The 24722-nt window shown below is 45.4% G+C and overlaps 1 protein-coding gene across 1 annotated transcript in view; it reads right to left on the bottom strand.

Moving 5' to 3' along the window:
* The window catches only part of UNC5C (unc-5 netrin receptor C), a 441641-nt gene extending 434606 nt beyond the window's left edge, over positions 1-7035 (bottom strand). Inside the window, exon 1 of the mRNA XM_078676216.1 lies at positions 6809-7035. Coding sequence (XP_078532342.1) covers positions 6809-6923 — 115 coding nt within the window. The 5' untranslated portion in view covers positions 6924-7035. The remainder of the gene's footprint in view (positions 1-6808) is intronic.
* Between the last annotated feature and the right edge of the window lie 17687 nt (positions 7036-24722).

The following is a 24722-nucleotide window of genomic DNA, read 5'->3' as shown; positions in this document are numbered from 1 at the left end:
GCAGGCTAGGACTAACAGACAAGGCAGTCTATGTACTATGTTAGAAAGGATGGGATCACATCCCTTGTTGCTAAGAGCTCGGCCCGTATCAGCAGGAGTCATATTGGAAAAACTGATTTTACGAGCATTCACAAATCCACAGATTTAAGAGTATTGTTGGTCTACAGTTAAATTGCACATATGTACAAGCAGAGGAGGAAATTGAATTATTGTTGCCAGAACTTTACTTGTTTCCCCTTATTTTAGACTTGAGCCCTTTTCACCCAAAATCAGACCTTTTTTAATCAAGATAAGCAATTCCATATAGGCTGGTAAACAGACTGAAACAGAGGCGAAGAGCATACAATGCTCTCTACGTTGGTGGCGTGTTGGATGCTTTACGTATATCCTGATGTAATGTAAATAAGTGTACGAAGGAGCTTCTAGAAACATGAGACTAACATTTGGAATTCTCCTGGCTTTTTGGAAAGCAAAATCCAAACTGGAAACAATGTATGATGATCGCAGGGTTGGGGCGGAGGGTGAAAAGGACTCCTTAAGTCGAAACACAGCAGGAATGAAGGCCTGGAAGTAAATGCAGTAAGAGAAAGATGTGTCAGAGACGCTTTCCTGCTGCTTGTCCACTCTAGTTCTGCCCGTCTACAAAGGCTGGCATGAAGATTGTTGAACAACGAGAACATGATCCTGAGGACAGCCGGGCAGTGGCTCCAATCCCCGAGTGCCACTTGCAGGTTGGTGCCTCCACAACAGCACTGGCCAAAAACCAAGCATGACGGAGACTAGATCAATCATTAAATGAATGCAAAATGAGAACAAAGGTCTACCAAGTCCAATGAATGGCCAAAAACTGCAACAATACATTCCCGTGAATGACAACGAAAAAAAAGAACTTTTTATTAGCTTAATCTAAAGCAGCGGAATAAATGTTTCTGTCTTTTTAATTTTCTGCACTTTTTTGGGGTGGAGTGGCTGCAGTTAGATTTTGACTGCCACCTACAAATGTCTTTTTCTTGGTTCCTGTGGGCAAAGCAATACAGTTGAGACTAGTGAGGAAAAGCAGAATAGAGCGACAGATCAGGAGACTTTGACATCCTCAAAGACAAAGAATGCACGGAAATCCTACATGGGACACACTGCCATGTCTGATCAAGGTGAGGCATGTCCTAACAGACAAAAATACAAACAGTGAGTAGAAAGCGCATATAGAGTATCATGACTGTAAGCATCATATTTATTTTAAAAGCAAAAACAAACTCCTGCTTAAAGAGACTATAGCATATTCTACCCGATTACATAAGATTACAAGGGACATACAAACAACCGGGAGTGACAAGTTGATCTGTAAAAATTGAGTGTTGCAGTAGGTAAAGAAAAGTATGAGACACCTCTGGTTAACACGTCTGGTGTCGATTTCGAGAACTTGCAACCTCACAGAATCTGGTGTTGTAGCACAGGGCCACACGAATCATCAAACCTGTGAGAATGAAAGGCGTACAAGACTGGTTTACTCAAGGCTTCACTGAGAAGGCAGCTTCGATGGCCCAGTGCGCCAGGCAATGTTTCAGAGACATCGCTGTTGGTAGCCTCTGCGCGCTCACCTCGGTTACGTCATGCCTTTTCTATAGCAAGCTATCACCCGTGAGGGTATCCTGGTGCTTCGCAGATGTGTGAGGTTAGCCCTGTGCTGTTTGGAACTCATTCGAAGAGCCACGTCTTCAGCTTCTTGGGAAATTGAAGAAGAGAGGGGGTTTCTAAAGTCAAGTGGGAGGTCGTTCCATACTTTAGGAGTCAGGCACAGGGCCGGACTGGCTGTACTGGGCATCAGGCATTTCCTCAGGAGATTGAGGGTCGTTTTTTTTTTACTAGGGGCCAGTTTTGCATTAGTGTTGCAATATCGTCCGCCCGCGACAAAAGCGGTAGTGCTTCATACTTGCGCACCCCGGGGGCTGGTTCGAGTTCCCAGGCTGGCCCTGGTGATGTAAGAGAAGGATTGACCCCTGGATCCGCTTTTGTGATTGCGTAAGGAACTTCTGACACCTGGAGTTCTGCTTAACCAGCTGAAGGATTTGTCATTCACCTATAAACAGTCTCCAATTGACTATTTGAAATCTGTACCCAATTCAGCATTTGACATCAATTCTCCAGCAAAGAGGAGCCACCAGGGTTCTACCCACGCTGCACCTACCTTTGAAGACGCATACATGCCTTCATGGTGTTCTGGCATACAGAAGCAGCATCCATTGCTCATTTATCAAGGTCAAGAGCACTGAACCCAAACCACCACACAGAAACACCAGCTCTCTTTGGTATCCAGGTATGCGCCTCACCAGCTAAGAAAATGAGCTTCTCTTCACCAGACACAGTGTCTTTCCACTTCAGGACCATGTTGTTGGATTTAATCATCTTACCTGCATTGCTGGGATGGCCCTGATGCCACAGACGAGCACCACATGCTTCCAGAGTCTTTATTTACCGCACAACACTCGTAACACAAGAAATTCACTCAAGTAGCATACCAGTTGGTGCCTTTTACCGATGCAATTTTCAGTGTGCTTGTCAGAGGCCTTACATTACGTCATCCTGACTAATCCGTCTATGCATGCCGGAGGGATTCGGCAAATTCCTCTCAAATTTGCCATCGACATTTGGTAAACTTAGCATTTTCTTTATGATGTTGACAAAAAAAGTGCTTCGACCCCTCGTCAGGTGTAGTAAACGCTACATAAATGCAAGTTCAATCTTTTGGACTAGTGGAGCAATTACCCTGTGCATTCATAGAATTCTAATTCTCATACAGAAGCAAGTGGAAAATCCTGTCATAAGAAACGAAAGGGAAGGTACAACTACAGACCCTCCCTCTATGAAGCGGAATACACTGAAAAAACACCCCAAAAAACCGTTGAAGCACAAACATTTTATTGGGCCACTGGAATACTAAGGAAGACCCACCGAAAAATAGACCTAGGCACACCGACTCTATGACTCCTGTTGGAGGAGACATCACCATGTACAATAGAAATCGATGACAGTTGGCTTTAAGCTTTGTATGCGTAATAAACAACCTGCGACATATGTCATTCACCTGCAGACAGTTTGCTCAGTTCTTTTATTAGAGTCAATTGGCCACCTCTGAAAATGAAATCAGCACTGTAGGTAAAGGGAACTTCTCTGAAATAGTCGACCAGGCCACGAAGACAATATCCGTACATTCATCCATGATTTTCCAGTCTTATGTTGGAATTCCCAGATTATTTCAGAAATAAGAATAATCTCAGTTTCTGGAAAAGTAACAGAAGTAGAGCAAAGATGGTGTGATCTGGAGTGGAGAGATGGGGACACGTAGCTTGACGTAGGAGCAAGCTCTTGTTTAGATTGAGAAAAGCATGACCGAGGGTTATAGGCAGGGCCACTGGAATTATGCGAAGGGGGAGGGGGGAACAAAATATGCAGCACAGTTGGCCAAATTATGCAGCATTGCAATGCAAATTATGTGGGAAATGCACAATTTTTTGTGACAGCATTACTGCACTATTGAGTCTTTTTTACACGTTAACACTATCTGGGCAAAGATTCCACCACATTAGTAGCAGTTCAACAATCAAAAAAAGCAATAGACAATTGAAATGTGGCCAATTCACGTTTACGAAGGGCATTCTACTATGCAGCAACACGTTTTGCTGCATTTTAGTAACTTCTGATCCATTTGACTTAGAACCAAAATTCTCTGTGGTAAAACCGTCAAATCAGGCAGCAGACGATGAATTATGTGACAGATATGGCATAACCTTAATTATGTGGGAAAAGCTGCAGTTGTAGAATCACATAAATCCAGTGGCCCTGGTTATAAGTATCACTGCTCACTCACATAATAGGTATGACTGGTGCAAGCAGTGGACCGCTCCCATCTTTCGAAGCTCAGGCAGCGGTCAGGTGTGTGGCAGCAGTTGAATTATTCTATTTTGGGTGCTAATCAGTTATGACAGTATCAACCATTTGCATAACCCACACTACATACAGACTGGATTGCACTTTCAAAAAATCATGGCAGAGTAGAAACTGACGCTTGGTTGCTGGAGCCATCCGGCCTCTACCCAGCTTATTTTATTGAAAAGGCAGGCTTCACTGGAGCCCAAGAGGTTCCCTGTTTCTGATGCTCCTGTTTCTTTAACTCCTGGCTCATCTGATCAATTTCCAGTGTTTTAATCCACTAATAAGAAGCGAAGGCAGCTCCACGCATTCACAGAGGAAACACAAATGTATGTGTTTAAGTATGTTCCTGCTGGGCTTCCATCCTCCCATTTCCAGACGCTGTTGGACGTGATTGTACCTCTAGCATCATCTCACTCCTGCGAGGAGTCTGCTCGTGCCTAGTGTACCCTCCATTTTCTCTTCATTTATTGTACACATTTTGACCATAGTGTGTTTCTTGGGAGATGCTGGGGTGGAAACCCCTCTCCGTGTTTGTGAGTGGCCTCGGGCCCTTCCTGGCTGGTCTGGATCTGTTTGGAGATCCCCGTCCAGGACCGACTCACGACCTTCAAGAAGGGGCCTCGCCCATGACGTGTACAGTATCATCCATTGTTATTTTCTTCGCTGGTTATGGCTTTCCTCGCGGGCCCACCATGGGCCTTGTGCTTCCAGCTCCACATCACACAGTTTGATGCTGTGAAGTAATCCAATATGGTAGCCAGTGGACTGGATTCCAGTTGGTACCTCCTTAATCCGCTCTCCTCGTCTTGCACAGCTCCTTGGGACTGAGGGGCCTTGATGACAAATGTACACATGGTTCCATACTGCCTTAACCGGTGCCTTTCAACACAGTCTACATGCTTTCCCATTCCAATCCCAGTTGTTTCCTCTTGGATCCTGGAATCAACCAGACAGCTTTTTTACTGTCTTCTGATAGTGGATACCACCAGCGCTCGAAGGTCGCGAGGCCCAAGTTCCTCCGTTGGTTGTGCTTATGATTTGGTGCTATGTACCGTTTTCCAAAGGTGGGGGTGTGATATATCCACTGAACGTGAAACTAGGGGACCTGTGTTCTAATCCCAACTCCCTCACTTGAACAAATTGTGTGACCCTGGAGGGAGCCATGTTGCATATCTGCGGCATAGCTCTGAGCGCTTAGAAACGAGTATGATCCCAGTAGCAAGAGCTTTTCAAAATGTGGACATTTATTGTCAAACTCACAGCAAGTGTCAGGCTTTGACACGAGGAGACGTGGCCAGGTCAATGGATGTGATGGTAGTTTTGAGGCAAGGAACAGCCTTGCGGAATAGTGGGGGCAGATGGGTGGTAGCAAGATGCGCAGAGTCTGTAAATGGGGTCATTTGAGCACCCTGCCCAAGCACTGTTCTGCTACTCTGCCCCCCCTGGCCCATACTTTAACGAGAAGGCCTACCTGTAGGGGGTGGGGAGGTGTTTAGAAGTGCAGAGCCGTCATGGGGGCAGACTGCAAGCAGGCAGGGTGTGTGCAGTGGAGATAGCGCCATTTTCAAACGGGCATCCTAGGGGGACACTCCGTAAACGTCTGATTGCCTCACAGCAAGAGCCGGGCTGCGGATGAAAACCCCGGTGGGCGCCCGCTCCGCCGTGTGCGCCATACCCGCCCCCCTGTAATATTCTGTTTATCTCCCGCCTGATTATCCTCCTTCCTCGCGAACTTGTCTCCGTCTTATCGGTTCATCCAGACGGAGGCATCCGTTCTTAATTCCTGCCCGAGCAGCCTTAATTCGAGCTGCTCCTTTGTATATCTAATTAACCAATTAAGCGCCCCCGCTCTCGTTACTGCCCAGCTACTCGGGCAGGGAGCGCCGGGGCTCGAGGGCGCGCGCCCCTACCCCAGACCCCGAGGAGAGGTCACAACCCGGAAACTATCAGATTAACTCACTTAAAAGCTTCTGCTCTTCTAGTACCGGCTAGGACTAGAGCCCGGCCTAACCAAACCGCGTTTAATATTAATATACCACAGGCCCCACCGACCTGAGAGGGCTAACTTTCCTCACACGCATGTTGTTGCCCCAAAATTGTAACTGCGTCTAGGGTGACAACACCTTTGGAAGGGTCCGGAGATAGCTACTGCAACACCACCAAGGATCCCCACCTTCCACTACATCGCCATATGCCAGCAACACCACACTGGTACCACACCACCATCAACACCACCCTCGCCACACCACCACCAGCCATTCCAACACTTCCAGTACCCACCACTCCGATCGTCATCATAAATCCCACCACCATCACTCCCAAAGCACCGGCATCGAGACAACCAGCACAACCCCCCCCCCCCCCAAATATCAGTACCACCAGCACTGTCACCGCAACTCACGAGCCCAGAGCGCGTGCCACAGTCTTACATTTTGATGGATGTAACTTTGTCACACATAAACCAATAATACCAATAATAATGTATCTTCTGTCCACTATTTAAGTCCGCGCACAGGGCAACAAGTGGAAAGGCATAACATTAAAAGGCAAAACAATAAATTATATATTATATACATATATATATATATATATATATATATATATATATATATATATATATATATATATATATATATATATATATATATATATAAATATATCTCTCTCCAGCATAAAATATCGAACAACTATCCGTCTATACCGACATTCCGAAAACATTTCTGAGGAAGGAAATATTGGCAGCGAACTGTTCGTCCAAGAAATACATATAACGTAAAGCAACGTATACATCCTCGTTAAACAGGCAGGGAAACACCCAGCGTGGTGCGGTACACCCCGTTCACACCACCGGCGCGCACCTCCAGCAGGGACCCCTTACCTTGAGCGGCGGAGGTGCTGCTGGCGCCCAGGATGGCCAGGGCAGGTAAGAAACACATCTGCAGGACGTAGCCCAGCCCCAGCCCGCGGCTCGCCCTCTCCATGCCCTTGCCCATCGGCCGCCGAAGTAGCGCCAAGCTTGGATTCGAGGAAAAAGCACCTCCACTTTCCTCGCGCGCTGTCAGCAGAGCCCAGCGAGCAGCGGCCGGCGATAAAACACAGCTCCCCCTCGGAGAATTCAGAATCCACAGCTTCAAAAGACCCTGGTGTTAACTTGTACTTGTGTCCGGCACTTGAACCCTCACAAGTGGCCGTTCCGTCGCTCTGTAAAATAATAGGTGTTGTGCGCAAGAGCCGGCGCTGGTGACAGGGGAGCAGCGCGCCCGTCCGCTCTGTGCCTTCTGTTTAGCTGCTTTTCTAACCCTCCAAAAATACGATGGAGACCTCTAGGTGCGTCGACAGTCCGCTCAGATGGAGGAGGTGGCGCGGGAGAGCGCTGCTGCCATCCTCTGGTGAAGGAGTCCTGCTGCCTGTCCCGGTGGGTCCTGTGCCTCCGCCGGCTCGGTGCGTTTTTACGCGCTCCGGCTGCTGCCTGCCAAGGAGCACTCCGCGCGGCGAGAGGAGGCGGCGGGTCTGAGCCTTTCTATCCCGTGCTGTGCGCTGCCAGAGCAGCCAGGCTCAGCCGCATCTCTTCATCCAATGAGGGCTGCCCGCTGTCCCCTGCCTGGGCGGGCGGAGCCAAAACCAGCACTGGAGCCGGGACTCGCTGCTGAGAACACCCGAGGCAGTGCCCGTGCGAGGTAGGATGGGGAGGTACTGTCTGCTTTAGTAGCCACCCGTCCGAGAATCCACCTGTAGTCGCCAGCCCCGAGTTTATTCGTGCCGTCAAACACTCTGTTCGGCTTCTGCATCGAAATCCGGAGCCCACAAGCACGGGGCATTTGATGCGCGGCTGGAAAATGCACTTGCCAACTGCGTGTTCTGCCGCGCTCAGCACTGGCAGGGTGGACTCTTGCGCTTACCTATAGCTAATGTCTCTGCCTTACCGAGATCGACCTCGGAGGATGAACGGCTGAGCTGGCCATTCCATAAATCACACCTGCGACAAGCTAGTTACGTGACTTTGGGGAGTTTTAGGTGGCTATATTAAACAAACCGGGGTAAAGCCAATAGACCTGACTTCATTTCGATTCCTGACTAAAACACTAAAGAAAAGCCCCCTGCAGTCAAAACAAAACATAAATTATTGCTTTATGTACACAACACCTATATATGATAAATAATTTAAGGTATGATGATTCGGTGTACTTTGGGGGTGGTAAAATACTGCTTCACGCAATCCAAGCACTCTGTAGGAGGTGAAATGACAACAAGAAATAGAATAAGGCGAGACAGAAATAATCCTCTGAGTGGAGCTAAAGCCCACTGTATATATATTTTTAAAGCATGTCAAGTCAAGTCAAGTCAAGTCAATAGATTTGTATAGCGCGCTACATACCCATAGGGTCTCAAGGCGCTTGAGGAAGGGTGGGGAATTACTTGTCGAATATCCAAGTTTTGAGTTGCTTTCTGAATGCTAGGTGGTTCTGAGTAAGGCGAAGGTGAGTGGGAAGTGAGTTCCAGGTTTTAGCTGCCAGGTAGGAGAAGGATCTACCTCCCATGGTGGTTTTGTTGATGCGAGGAACAGTGGCCAGGGCTTGGTTGGAGGATCGTAGCTGACGGGTGGGGGTGTAGAAGGACAGTCGTGTGTTGAGGCATTCGGGCCCAAGTTCGTAGAGTGCTTTGTGTGCGTGGGTGAGGAGGCGGAACGTTATCCTCTTATGTACGGGGAGCCAGTGGAGGTTTTTCAGGTGACCAGAGATGTGTTCTTTACGCGGGATGTCTAGTATGAGCCTGGCTGAGGCGTTCTGGATGCGTTGGAGTTTTTTCTGGAGTTTAGCGGTGGTACCGGCGTATAGGGTGTTTCCATAGTCCAGGCGGCTCGTGACCAGTGCGTGGGTGACCGTTTTTCTAGTTTCGGTGGGGATCCAGCGAAATGTTTTTTTGAGCATGCGAAGAATGTTGAAGCAAGAAGATGAAACGGAGTTGACTTGTTTGGTCATCGAGAGTGAGGAGTCCAGGATGACGCCCAGGTTCCGTGCGTGGTCCGTCGGGATGGGTGCTTTTCCGAGGGCCTCTGGCCACCAAGAGTCGTCCCAGGCGGAGGGGGAGGTGCCTAAGATGAGGACTTCTGTTTTGTCTGAATTCAGTTTCAGACGGCTGTGCTTCATCCATTCGGCTACTTCTTTCATTCCTTCGTGTAAGTTAGTTTTGGCGGTGTTAGGGTCTTTGGTGAGTGAGAGGATCAGTTGAGTGTCGTCAGCGTAGGAGATGATGTTGAGATTGTGTTGGCGAGCGATGGCCGCAAGGGGGCTCATGTATACGTTGAAGAGGGTGGGGCTGAGTGACGATCCTTGTGGCACGCCGCAGATGACTTCAGAGTTGCAATAGGTCTCTTGAGACAGCTCTTCTATCAAGCCAGACCTAAAAATAACAAATGTTTATCAGTTAAACCAACATAAGTACACATGCTGTAAGATGGACGTGGAGTCCATCATCTTGCCTCCACATGCTTCCTTCTGCTAAGGGCTTTGAAAAAGATCCTACCTCTCCTACAATAAAATGGTTATGCAGTCCACTGTTCTCAGTAAGACTGACTATTGTAATTTTCTGTTCTTAGGCCTTCGGGTTGGGTCCATTAACCCCTTGTATGCTGGTGACGGAACCGCTCCGTCACCAGCGTCGGTTGAGCTGTGCTGGTGACGGAGCGGTTCCATCATGGCCCGCCCAGCTCGATAGAACGCTCATGCGCGGTGTGAATTCCGCGCCTGCGCTGAGGGTTCTATTGAGCGGGGCGGGCCGTGACGGAACCGCTCCGTCACCAGCACAGCTCAACCGACGCTGGTGACGGAGCGGTTCCGTCACCAGCATGCGGCCACCGCGCGGCCGCCCCGCCCCCTTAGCACTGCGGCGGAATAGCCGCCGCAGTGAAGGGGTTAAGAAGTTTTATCAACAAAAAGATGATGCTGCTCCTCCACAGTGAGAGGCAGAACACAGATAATTAAGAACCAACCTGACCTGACACAGTCAAAGTTGGGAATCAATTATATTGGATTGTAATGCCCTCACACACCCTGTCGGGTGTCATGTTTCATCATCGGGCTGCTCCTCGTCGGGTCGGCGGTGCAATCCCGACGGGCTCCCTATAGTAGGGGCACTTTAACGGAGATCTTTTATCCAACAGCCCTCAGGTGAAGTGCGGGTGGGGGGCCTTGTATGTGCAAATGTGTGTGAATGATAGGAGTGAATATAAAATAGGGCTGGGAGTACCTACGAAAACAATTTGAATCAAGGGGTCTCCTACCCTAAATAAAAAATATAAGGCGCAAAAGCTGGAGTAAAGTCTCAGGTTTGTGTCGCTCTTATTGGTAGTGGGTCAACATGTTTCTCACCAATAATGAAAATTCTACAGGTGATTCTTCAGGACCAAAAACGATAATTATGTACACTAAAAACTAAATAGGTGTTGTGGCTACACACTCACAATAACCAACAAACTCAATAGTTGAATAGCTGATGGAACAGGAACTACCCAGAACAATTGACTAATCAGACATCACAGTACCTGGCAGGTTGTCCACACAAGGGGTTCCTCATGTAACGTGCTAATCGCACGATGGCTGGAGATCTACCCACTCCTACCGGGTCTGGGTGATTTCCATTAACAACTGGATTCACAGACACAACTGTGTCTAGTGCAGGAATGCACTGTTCAAATTTGCTTTAGTGCACTGCGTTTTCTCAGTATTTCTTAAAACGTATACCAAAATGTACCAAAAATATCAGCATAACCAATTAAATCAACATTAATTATACTTTCTTATACACGTGATGATAACAGAACAACGACTCAATCACGCTATGAAGTTCATTATTTTATAGAGATACATAAATGTTCAATTCCTTCTTTTTTTCGGACCTATTTAGCAATTCAATATCATTGCAAATACATTTCAAGTGTTCATGACAAACGTCCGTTCAATACGAAAATACTGCTAGCTTCATCTGTGTTTTCATTGATTCCCAATGCATTTCGATGCCACTGCATCTTCCTCAGGGGAATGAACTGTATAAACAAATAATAATAGCCATATGTCCTAAATGAGTAAATATCATTTTTAGAAAACATTTCAAACAGGTTATCTCATAGGCATTCTTCTCAAAGATAGAATACAACTCTATTTTGTCCAAACACACTGCCCTCCCAAGCATGAATGTGTTATTAATACTGTGGTGTTCCCTATACATGCTATTAGGTTCAAGCAAGTGTAATCAACGTGTATGTTATCTGAGTGCAAGAACATGAACATAGAGAAAATTTTTTAAATAAAACGTACCCTCTCAACAAGCCCTGATGTTTATATCCTCTATCAACAGATGAACTGTCTGACCTGCAAGCCAAAGTGAAGCTTACGTGAGTAAACAGTGGTAATCGGCTATCTACCATATTTAGATTATGTAGGTTGTTCTCTTACTCACTGCTTTCTAGGCGATGGAATCAAACCTTCAGTTTGCACTTTTCTTTCGTTCTGGAAAAACGAATAACCCACGTTACTGGTGTAAACATGTTTGTGTTTACTTTCAAAAATTACTGTCTTGTTCGTAAGGCTCCACTTATAAAAATAGTTACCGTGTCTGTTCCTCCGTTCTTCCTACACTACTGTCCTCGATCCTTCCAAAAGCAGAAAATGCCGCGATGCAACGCGCCATGCCGGGCTACATTTAAACCCGTCATCACCAATGGACCATTGTCCCCGCCCCCTCCTCGTCACTAGCGCATTCGAAAAAGGCTGGACAAAAACGCGAAAAACAGCAACAGTGTATTCGGAGCTGCGTTATGGGTTCAGAAATATTTATGGGTAAACCAGTAAAATATCGTTCACAAGAGTGAAATTAAAACCCACGATGTTCGTGTTTACTCGTTGTACGCAAAAAGACCCGCCCATCCCTAATCATAGAAAGAGGACTCTCCTGTCTACCTCGACCCAAAGGCCACTCACTATGAGTACATATGTCCGACTAGTGTACTTTAGCATGTGTTCCTGCTATGCCTGACATGTGGCGCTTTTTATGAAAGGATCCAAAGGTTCCAGACAAGTGTTAACAACGTAGTGTACACTGAACACATGATACCCTTAAATTTCTTCACATTCATTTTTTATTTCTCATTTATCTTTATTTATTTTTATTTTTATTTATTTTCACCGTGATTACCATTTCCTTTCATAAAAAGCGCCACATGTCAGGCATAGCAGGAACACATGCTAAAGTACACTAGTCGGACCTATGTACTCATAGTGAGTGGCCTTTGGGTCGAGGTAGACAGGAGAGTCCTCTTTCTATGATTAGGGATGGGCGGGTCTTTTTGCGTACAACGAGTAAACACGAACATTGTGGGTTTTAATTTCACTCTTGTGAACGATATTTTACTGGTTTACCCATAAATATTTCTGAACCCATAACGCAGCTCCGAATACACTGTTGCTGTTTTTCGCGTTTTTGTCCAGCCTTTTTCGAATGCGCTAGTGACGAGGAGGGGGCGGGGACAATGGTCCATTGGTGATGACGGGTTTAAATGTAGCCCGGCATGGCGCGTTGCATCGCGGCATTTTCTGCTTTTGGAAGGATCGAGGACAGTAGTGTAGGAAGAACGGAGGAACAGACACGGTAACTATTTTTATAAGTGGAGCCTTACGAACAAGACAGTAATTTTTGAAAGTAAACACAAACATGTTTACACCAGTAACGTGGGTTATTCGTTTTTCCAGAACGAAAGAAAAGTGCAAATTGAAGGTTTGATTCCATCGCCTAGAAAGCAGTGAGTAAGAGAACAACCTACATAATCTAAATATGGTAGATAGCCGATTACCACTGTTTACTCACGTAAGCTTCACTTTGGCTTGCAGGTCAGACAGTTCATCTGTTGATAGAGGATATAAACATCAGGGCTTGTTGAGAGGGTACGTTTTATTTGAATTTTTTCTCTATGTTCATGTTCTTGCACTCAGATAACATACACGTTGATTACACTTGCTTGAACCTAATAGCATGTATAGGGAACACCACAGTATTAATAACACATTCATGCTTGGGAGGGCAGTGTGTTTGGACAAAATAGAGTTGTATTCTATCTTTGAGAAGAATGCCTATGAGATAACCTGTTTGAAATGTTTTCTAAAAATGATATTTACTCATTTAGGACATATGGCTATTATTATTTGTTTATACAGTTCATTCCCCTGAGGAAGATGCAGTGGCATCGAAATGCATTGGGAATCAATGAAAACACAGATGAAGCTAGCAGTATTTTCGTATTGAACGGACGTTTGTCATGAACACTTGAAATGTATTTGCAATGATATTGAATTGCTAAATAGGTCCGAAAAAAAGAAGGAATTGAACATTTATGTATCTCTATAAAATAATGAACTTCATAGCGTGATTGAGTCGTTGTTCTGTTATCATCACGTGTATAAGAAAGTATAATTAATGTTGATTTAATTGGTTATGCTGATATTTTTGGTACATTTTGGTATACGTTTTAAGAAATACTGAGAAAACGCAGTGCACTAAAGCAAATTTGAACAGTGCATTCCTGCACTAGACACAGTTGTGTCTGTGAATCCAGTTGTTATAGAAACCTGACAGGGGTTAGTCAGGGAGCAGGTCTGCACCATTTTGTTAAAACATCCGAGTACAGGTTACAGATTGTGGTGTGCAGGTTACACACATATTTTGATTTCCATTAACCCATTGTATGCTGGTGATGAGCTCAGCTCGTCATGAGGGACGGTTGAGCTGCCCTCATGACGAGCTAAGCTCGTCACAGCCGTTGGAACATTCGCACGCGGGGATAATTTCCCAGCTGTGATGAACGTTCAAAAACGGGTGTGGCTGTGATGAGCTCAGCTCGTCATGAGGGCAGCTCTGCTGTGCCTCATGATGAGCCGAGCTCGTCACCAGCACAGCGGCGCCACGTGCGGGTCCCCTCCCCCCGCACAGCGGGGGTAAAACACCCCACAGCGAAGGGGTTAAGAAGTTGCCAAGGATTCAAAATGCAGCTACAAAACTGGTATTGGGTGTACCCAATATACCTCACCCACCTTGGCTCTCAATCAACTTCATTGGCTTTCTGTAAACAAGAGAATCATTTTCTTATCTTTTTGCCATGTATTTAAAGTCATGCAGGGGCTAGGCCCTTTATATCTGAGAACTAAATTCAAGATCTACACCCCTTCTCGTCTATTAGGATCTAAAAACTCCTATCAGCTCTGCGTACCACGATTTAAGCACTCACATTGCGGTGGAACAGCCTTCTCAATAATAGCAGCTAAGCTCTGGAATGACGGCTTTTAAAAATATCAGAACTGTTGTGTTTCAGGAAAGCCCTAAAACGTGGTTATACAGTAGTTAACATCTTCCTGTTAGTAGTAGTGGTCTTCGCATTGCACCAGGACACCTTCTGTAAGTGATTTATGCGCTATATAAACAGTAAAATATAATACAATAGAGTAAACACCCCCTACAATTATAATGAAAAAAATGAGGAAATGCTCTAAAATTGGAGGATGGGTTATAGGTAGGGCAGAAAAACAGCAAACAGTTCTATGCTGCAAGTGCATGTGTGGGGTGGGGTTAGTACCACTTACCCGAGAACATATAATGTTAACTGCGCTCACTTTGAAATACTTTGGCAACTGGTGGTGGTGGAATGCACCACTGAAATATTGTTTGTGGAATTTAATTATTTTAGGAAGAAATATTCTGTGGATTCTAAACAGTAAATTCATTGGCCCTGGCCTGTTGCTTGCATGGCTTTTCCATTACAGCTTGCTTGGTGCACAGGCCTTCTGAAAGAAGATCTTCTTGACTTAGAACATCACTTAGAGGTGGGACATTGCCAAAAATCATCAAATACCCCATCTATCCACCTCGCAGTATACACACCCTATTTAGAGGACGGTGAACCACTAAGTTTCTGACTGTGAAGCCTCATCTGGATCGATTGTCAGAAACACCTCTTGGAACTCCAGTTGCTGCTGGACCACTGCTTCCTTGGTGTCAGAAAATCTGCATGACTTAGCGTGGGACTTCTGATGCAAGACCATTCCCCTTTAGGCCTTGAGTAAATTCTTGGTGCATTCTCGCGCGTTGCACCCACAAACCCTGCTTTTTCTTCTTCCCCTTCTTCAGCCGTGGCCTATAAAAGGTTTCCTTTGTGGAGTCCTCCGCTAAAGTTGGTGCCTTCACTGAACTGAGTAAGTCTGGGCAGAGTTTACAGAGTCCTGCTATGCAGAACTCAGCGAAGTGACAAAAAAACTCTGCCAAGCTACACGGAGTTCCGCAAGTGGTGGAGTGGGTTACCTCTCACCAGTCGCACTGATCTTTAGTGACGGGTGTTTGTCCCATGCTGTAAAATCAGAGCGGACGGCATCTCACACAGTGTAAGAGAGTGCTGCTTCTTTCTGCCACTTGAGTAGAAGTTCTACGTGAGCACCAGCTTCCTCAACATGAATGGAAGGTTTCTCGACGTGAGCCGCAGCGACCATCCGTGACCCCGCGAGTTGAGAAAATTTGCTGAGAAGCGGTCTAGTGTTGGATTTTCCCCACTTGCGCTCCGCAAGGAAAGAAAAAGCTCAGCTCCGAAAGCAGTTTTTTTTGGAACTCTGCAAACTCTGCAGGGTGCGGAGTCAGAAAAATTCTGCAAACTCTGCGAATGGAGCGGACTTCACTGCCCAGGCTTAGAACTGCACTTGGTGAGTCTCTGGGTAAGATTGATTTACAATATCCTCACCATGTTATTGCATACTCCTAATACTCTCTTACATGCTGATCCTAAGTCCCCACTGCAGAAGGTTCTACTTTCGTAATGCTCATTTTAACAGCCCCATCAGGGTCTCGTTACAGAGAAGGGTAAACCCAATATGTGTCGCTGGGACCTGGGTGTATATCAGTACAAAAGGGACGGGGTCCCAGTACACTATTATTCACACGAATATAAATTAGTATAAGAATCAAAAACTAATTAAATAAATCTAAAGACACTGTAAGGTACACTGTTATTTAATCACAATGCGCCATATAACAATGTATTACACACAAAAATGCAAAACGTCATCATAAAAAACATTAGTGCCCCAAAGGGTAAGGGAAATCAATTTGCTCGGGGTAGAAGCTTGCAGGTGGACCGGTTGTCGGCGTTTTGAGACCACAAAGTAATAGGGAGTAGTTGGACCTTACGGAAGGGTCTTCCTCAGGACAGGGGAATACTGGGGGCGGACTTCTGTGAGTTGCGTGTTACACACGGGTCATGAGGGAGGATCCATGTCAGAACAAATGTAAAAGTTGATAACATCAGTGAATGCATGAGGGAAGGGCTGAAAGTCACCGTCCTCGTTGTGTCATAACAGTACCAGAAAGCCGCCAAGGAACGGTCAACTAGCCTCATTTCTGCGGGCTGGAGTAAATCTGTCGTCCCGGCGGATTGATTTATGCAGAAACTTTAGAAGCAGGGCATGGCACAATTTATGAACATTCATTGTAGATTACTCTGGCTCTGTGCTGAAGCCAGGATTGAGAATTACTTTGGTTAAGGTCACATGACCTTCACTCTATCACTTCCCTAACCATGCACCACTCTTTTTCACTGACACTCTCCTTCCTTTACCCTTTGATGCACACTTGTACACATTATGATTATTTCCATGGGAAAACACGTTCTCCAACTAATAGGATCCAAAGGTTATGACCACAAATAGTCTTGGCACAATCTATGGCAAAGACTTAATTCGTAGATGAGACATATATACACAGTAACCAAAAACTCATAGCTTTGAGGAAGCTCAGAAACAGAGTCCATTGTGCAAAAGAACTTAAAATAGTTCTATACGTGCCCATAGAGCCCTGTGAGAGGCATTGAGAACATGTAATCTCACGCGATACCAGTCACGTAAAAAGGAACCTTTTACAAAAAGACATTTTATGAATTAAGTAACTGGTAGAGTCACTCAGTCCCGCAAAATGTCTCACGAGGTGACAGGTATTTGAGAATAACAAAAACAATATCAGAAACAACAGGTCAGCTTCAAATACAAAGATGTAGAAAAAAAGTAATGTTGATATCTAATCTATTACGAACTCATTCTAGACCTAAAATACTTTACACAACAAACACATGCATCACAAATACCCAAGTATGATTAGGCTGACATGTATCCACCTAGGCCATATGGAAGGGCTCTAGGCCCACAGAGATCCCCAGGGACTCCAAGAATTTAATGTAATTCTGCCATAGCTGACATAGGTTAGGTGGAGGGCTGTAAGACCCAAACCCTACCCTCATTCAACACTCATCACTCAGAGTGATTAGTTAGGAAGGTTGCAACACCCCTCCATCTGCTATACATTCACTGCTACACACCTCATCAGTCACGCATATTTAGCTCAGGTGAATGTTGGTGATGTGTTACCTTCATGGAGAAGCTACATGAGTAAGTGTCTAAAGATCAGACAGGCAGGATCAAGTCGCCAAGGAATTGGTGAATTTTGCACTGCACAATAACATGTAGTGACATGACATGGCATTAAGAGCACATATAAGTTCCGGGAAATCGTGCCATTTAAAACCAAAGCAGAAAAGCATTGGCACAGCCAATTGGTCTGTCATTGCATGCTTGTGTGATGGTTACATTTATATTTTATTATTTTGTATTGCAAGCATATGCCTCAAAAATAAATAGAGAAATAAAAAAAATCATACAGGCAACTAAACATGGCCTCCAATGGGTTTGCAATAAAAAAATTAAAATAATAAAAATCCACTAATATGACCATTTTTCTAGTAAGGTTTTTAAAATAATGAGCCATTTAGTTGTGCCATGCATTTTCTTATTATTTCTGAAGGAGACACGAATTTACCACCTAACCAAGAATTCAAATCATAGTTAGCTACAATGTCACTTAAACACTGTATAACAGTAGCTTTAACAGAAGATAGTAAATAACCCATCATCTAGTTCGGGACCTAAGTGTAGGAAAAATCAATGGCTGGTATTTAAAGTTAATATTAATAAATCAGTACAAGAAAACACACTTTGAACTAGGTTTGTCTTGAAAAGAAAAAATCTACTTTTCGGTATATGGTAATAATATACACAGTCTTTGTGCAATCATTCAAAGTGAAGGGAACCAATGGGTAGAGTGTGCTGACTCACTGCTCTGTGGGCGGAATCAAAATGCAAATTACAATTTAACTGACCAATAGCTGAAGCCCACTGACCAAAGCCCCTGTATGAATGTCTATTATATATGAATTTCTTGGTAAAACACTAGTCTTGCGAGAAAGCGAAAGCGAAAGCTTAACAAAGGGCAGACCTAAAGAAGATTCATCGTAGTTAGTCAGAGTAGACCTTCGAGCAGCGCCAGCCTTGGTTTTCAGCTTATGTCCACGCATTAGGTGAAATATCTAATGAGGAGAGTTAACCCTATTGCTGAAATAATTCCTGCTAATAGAGACGCATGCTGTTTAAAATAGCAAATCATCTTTCTTCAGGGAATGGTCGTTGTCATTGCAGAGATAAACTGGCTGGTTACCAACATAATTGTCTGTGCAAAAATTGGATTCCGAGAAAGCGCTCAGGGACTATTATGATGGGGACATAATACTTAGGCAAATGAGGAGATGTGACGTAAGGGCCAGAGCTAGCAAACTTGGAACTAGAGAGTCGGTTCCAGCCGCAGGATAGGCTCAACATTCTGTGATTCTAGGCAAATCATTTAATCTTCCAGTGCCTAAAAGAAGAGTTTGACCTTGTGTAATGAAATGTGGCCCTCTAATGCCCTTGGCCAAGTTCACGCTAAATGTTTTTCACAAAAAGTGTGAAAGTTAGTGAAGAACAGACAGTGTGAAGTGCTTTCTTTTGTCCAGTTATCACTCACAAGTCACCAGTGTTGGCTCCTCCGTTAAGGCGGAGGAGCGCCGCCTCACTACTCTGCAACAGTAAAAGAAAGGGAAAAAGAAAATGATAATAATGTAATGTTATTATCATTTAATTTTGTCCTCCTGCTGCAGCAGCTTTGCGTGAGGGCGAAGAAAGCGATACCAAAGGGGATGATGGACGGAGCGTTTGAACAAATCAAACATTCGCCCCCAGTCAACTGATCTGGGTTTAATCCATCACTATTCTTTGTCTCACTCCACCACCCCAGTTCAGGCATGGCCATATGCAGATCAGCCTGACCCTGTGCCTCATGGGAACAGTCCAGCCCGAACTGCCAAGCCATGACTTCCCTGGACCGGAAACAAGCATCCTGGGACCGGTTTCGGATTCATAATCCTCATCAGCCAGGCTACCTTGAATCCAGTGGTAGAGTGAGCAAGGGACCCACGTCTGGGCATACCCTTCCAACTTAGGGCGAACAAAGCGATACCAATGCCACTGGAATCAAGCTATCCTGGCTGATCAGGGCTGAAAGCCCGAAACCGGTCCTAGGATGCTTGTTTCCAGTCCAGGGAGGACCTGGCTTGGCAGTTCGGGCTGGACTGTTCCCATGGGGCACTGGGTCAAGACTGATATGCATATGGCTGGGTTCAAACTGGAATGGCATGGTGAGCAAAAAAACAATGGATTTAGGCCCAGATCTCTGTACTGGGGTGAATGTATGACATTGTTCTGCATTCTGTCCATCAACTGTTGTTTTTGCATTTGTCACCCGAGTGGGACGGTATGCTCAGACGTGAGTCCCGTGCTCTCCATGCCACTGGAATCAAGCTATCCTGGCTGATGAGGGCTGAAAGCCCGAAACCGGTCCTAGGATGCTTGTTTCCAGTCCAGGGAGGACCTGACTTGGCAGTTTGGGCTGGACTGTTCCTATGGGGCACAGGGTCAACACTGATTTGCATATGGCTGGATTCAAACTTGAATGGCATGGTGAGCAAAAAAACGATGGATTTAGGCCCAGATCTCTGTACAGGGGTGAATGTATGACATTGTTCTGCATTCTGTCCATCAACTGTTGCTTTTGCGTGAGGGGGCGTGGCGGGGCTGCAGGGGAGGACTGCTAGAACCCTCCTAAGTGCACAATGACTGTTTGGCCGGCCCTCTCTGGGCCGCCCAGAACAGTCATGCGCACTTTCCTTGTTCTCCATGCAGGCTGCATTACAGCCTGCTTGGAGAACATGCCCACTGGAGGAGCCCCTGGCTGAGCGCCGTGTCACGGCACTCAGACGAATCACAACGCTGCATGGTTGTATTTGGTCAGGGGAGCCTGGCTGTGCTACCTGTTCCTGGAGTCGGCGGACACAGGAGAGCAGGAGCAGTGACGTGGGACTTGGCGACAGGGCACATTATTTTTTATTTTATTTTTTTACATTGTGACCCCCCATGTGCTCCAACCCCGCCACCCTCCCACCCAAGAGCCGTGCTGGCCGCCACTGCAAGTCATACCTTTTTACAGAGCAATATTACCATTATGATTTTGGCTCAGGCATGAAGAAGTGTCAATCATTCATCCAAAAGAAATGTCAACGAGAAGAGAAAATAAAGGGTAGTAACCTTAACATTGCTACAAATCAAGTAGAAAATTAGTTTTTTGATAGATCCTGGGGGTCCTTTACCAGCTAATTGCTCAAAGGAACTCACCACCCAGGTCCTAGACACCAATAGACCCTCATGCCTTTGTCTTCCTAGAACCAGGGTTTGTGAACTACGTTTAATTGGAAATAAAGCAAAATGGTGTAGAAGGATGTGTAGCACGTAAGACAGACACATCATAGATCCATGTGAGAAATGAAACACAAAAAGATAACTGCAAAAATATAAACTGAAAAATTGCTGTCTCACAGATACAGAGAAGGAAAGCCCATAGAGCACTCGTACCCCTAAAGATCTGCAGTATGTTTCACATACTAGGCATAATGAACAAGCATTAGCTGAGCCACTTGATCTTGAGTCCTGATAAAAACATTAACCCTTTCCTTGCGCCCGTCGGCCAATGGCTGTCGCGAGCACTATCTCCGTAGTGCTGCGCACGTCCGTTGGCCGACGCGGCCCGACCACACAATAGAACGCCCGCACCGCGGCAGAATTGCAGCCGCGGTTAAGGCGTTAAAAAGCCTGCTGCACTTAAAAAGCAAAACAAAAACAATTGCTTTCTGCACACAATGCTTTGTTGTGATAAAATATTTAATTACAATGCAAGCAGTCCATAGTAGGTAGAATGATACACTAAATAGCCAATAGAACAAGGTGAGAATGAAATAAGCCTCTGGGTGGAGCCAAATCCCAATCTCTGTATATTTAAAATAATTGAAAACAACCGGTCTTGCAGACAGCTGCATTGTCAATCCAGCATTTCTTAGCTGAGATACATGGGAAAAAGTACCTTGTGCCATATATTATAAGGATATTGCAAATCACTGAGGAGTTCCATGACCATATAGAAGAACGTCAAAGGGCGAGTTTCTTTATAAGGTTATGTAACTCCAAGGTGACTTTCAATATCATTGTCATGTATAGCCGGGGTAATTTATTCCTTATAATCCATGGTCACACCATCACCTTTATAACAAACCACTTAAATCCTTGCTGCATAGCTCTTTCATATGAAAAAGAAAGCATTTTTGCAAAACGCGAAAAATAAAAAAACGAAACTCAAAAAAGCTGTTATATATTTGTTGCAAAAGATATAAGAATCAGTTTAATATGTCATTTAAACAAGGCACAGTAATTTGAAGTGTGTAGTAACAGGCAGAAAGATTAAAACTTTTCTATAATTACCTTTGGATTGCAGAAATAACCATGTTGCTATAAATATCTCCTTTCTGCCTATCACTGCACAGAAAAATAGAGAACAAAGAAACGTCATCTTATGCTTGAAATATGCTTGTGACCTGGCTTTTCTTTCTCCTCTACTGCTGGCTCTGGCACCAGGTATTGTGATGTCAGAACTCAACTGTAATAAGTTATAATAAAAGTTATAATATTTGAGTTCTGACATTAATTCTTTATAATCGATGACTGGGTGCCTCACAAGTCACTGATTATTAGGAAATTAGAGACAGGGTTTTATAATGGGATTGCAGAATCCTATGTATTATAATGCACTCAGCATCCAAAACTTTGCAGTTATATGACCCATTTCATCTACAGCATTTCAAATTTGGAGACCTCAGTTCAAATACAACTGACTCTGAGCTTATTTTTATTCCTTTTATTAATCTTTTTATTATTTATTTATTTTTATTCATTTATTTAATTTTTGTATTTTTCTTAAGATGGTCTAGGAGAGGGAAACAGGGACAGATAGGGAGGGAGATAGAAACAGCAAGAGAAAGAATGAGTAGACAGGGAGAGTCAGACAAAGTCAGTGAAAGACACAGTGGCGGCTCCTCTGCTAAGGCGGAGGAGTGTCGTCCCACTGCTCTCAGAGCAGTGAAAAAAGGAAAATAAAATGATAACAACTTTGTTATTATTATTTCATTTTTGGTAGCTGCGGGTCTGGGTTAAGGCAGGGCTGGGCTGTGGTCCCAGGGAGAGGCGTGGGAGAGACACTCAAAGTGCGCATGACTGTTGCCTGGCCCTCTTGGGCCAGCCAAACAGTCATGCGCACTTTGCATGTTCCCCACCAGACTGTAATGCACAGCCTTGTGAGGAATATGCACAGGCTCCCAGTCCCCGTCTGAGTGCCGAACCACGGGTCTCAGACCAATCACAATAGCCTGTGTGCTTCCTTTTCCCGGGATTTTCCAGGAAGAGAAGCAACAACAGAGGAAAAACGGCGGCCGTGAAGATGAAAATGTTTTTTTTAACAGTTTTTTTCACCCCATTCCCCAAGCCGCTTTGCTACCCCCGTTCCCTGCCAGCCGCAACTGGAAAGCCAGGGATAGATGGAGGGAGTGAGGCAGGGTGAGGCAGAGAGAGTAGTTGGGAAGAAAAACATAAAGAGAGAGAGAGAGATGTGGCAAGAAAGAGAAAGGCTGATAGACAGAGAAAGACACGAAAAGATAAGGAATGCCAGGAGAGGGTGAGGCATAGAAAGAAAAGTAGAGAGAGGTAAAGGCAGATAAGGAGAGAGAGAGCGGGAGAAAGAGAATGATGGAGAAATAGGAAGAGACAGAAAGAGAGAAGGTGATGGGACAAACAGAGAAGTCAACAATATGGAGAGTTCTGGAAAGAGAGATAAGTATCACAGAGAGAGGCAGGGAGAGCAAAACAGAAAAATGGATGAACGGGAGACACAGAGAAGGACAAGAGATACAAAGAAGTCAATACAGAGAGAGGGTGCATAACCTTAATATCTTTACAAACATATATTTGAATACACATATTGTGTCAAAAATATTGCATGTAAGAATATAGTTTTTTAAGTAGTGAGTGAGCTGCTGTCGGTCCTTCATATGGGGACTTCAAGCCCAAAATAACATTGTCCTGAAGAGGAGGGGCAAGGATTTTGTCACTTCCCGCCATTGCCGCCCGCTTGCCCTATAAAGTGCCTCAAGACATCCTGCAGCTGAGGCTGCTGAGATGCTGCCAGTCCTTCGTGTGGGGACTCCAAGCCGCAGATTGCATTGCCCTAAAGAGGAGGGCGCAAGATTTTGCCGCTATGGCCACCTGCTTGCCCTATAAAGTGCCTGGACACATCCCGCGGGGCAAGAGGCTGAACTGCTGCTGGTCCTTCATGTGGGGACTGAAAGACCTAGCTTGCATTAGCCGAAACAGGAGGAGTACAGGATTTTGCCGTTTCCCATCATTGCCATCTGCTTGAGCTATAGAGTGCCTGGAGACATTCTGTGGCACGGAGCATTTGCGGGTTGCACCCGGGCAAAGACTGGGCCCAAGGCAGGGCCATCTACACCGTTCGTGTCCCGAAAAGGCTGGGCTGGGGCACCCCCTAACAGTGTCTTCTTGGAATGAGTGACATTCGTTGTTTTTATCCTTCATTAACCTGTTAACCGTGGCGGGAATTCTGCCGCGGTGCAGATATTGAGTGGACGTGTTTTGGACAGCCCCCGGCCGTCCTTCGCACATGCCCACTGTGATGTCAGACAGCTGGGGCCGTCAGACACATGGAAGGGGTTAAGGTGCAGCAGACATTATTTATTTCTTCTGCTGCCCCCTGTCTGCCTATTAAGGATGGGGAAGAGAAAGGGGGATTTGGTGAATACCACTGATAAAAGGCTCAGAACTCAGAACAATATTCTGGCTTTCTAAAATACAGCTGTGGAGGCTTTATCAGAGGAAATAACACAGATGGAGGATCAATTGGCCTCTCTCCTGGCAACTATACTCAGTGAGTCCCTAGGCTTGGAGATCCTGCCCCCGAGCGGAGAGGCTCTGACTCAGATCAACTTTTCCCAGGCCCATGGATGGGTTACATTTGCCAGAGTCTAATCCACAGTCTTGTACCTCACCTGGTAACACCCAGTCACTTGTCCAGGTTCCGACCGTTGGATCTAAGACCAAAAGCCCACTTAGCCTCACTTGTTCAGATAGTTGTCAAGCTGCCCCAGACAGAGCACCTTGGTGGGCGACCTGTTTCTCGAACAATCTGCTGGCTAAGGGGAGTAGCTTGCAAAATAGTCTGCCCATTGGTCCATCTATTGCCTTTAGTAACTCATTACACAGCAGGGGAGGCCTGCCACATAGCTCTTATTATACCCCTGTTTAGGCCCACTCTTCTAATACTAAGGGCCCAATTCCCTTGAAGGCTGTGATGCAATTACCCCCTGGCCTCACCCTATTTTCTCATATTGGCAAATATACCACCCATAAGAGGGGGCATGGAAGAGAGCTATAGCCAGATTAAAAGCAAGGTGA

Source organism: Lissotriton helveticus, chromosome 2_1, assembly GCF_964261635.1.
Source record: "Lissotriton helveticus chromosome 2_1, aLisHel1.1, whole genome shotgun sequence".
Taxonomy (NCBI): domain Eukaryota; kingdom Metazoa; phylum Chordata; class Amphibia; order Caudata; family Salamandridae; genus Lissotriton; species Lissotriton helveticus.
This window is presented reverse-complemented; position numbering and strand designations above follow the sequence as displayed.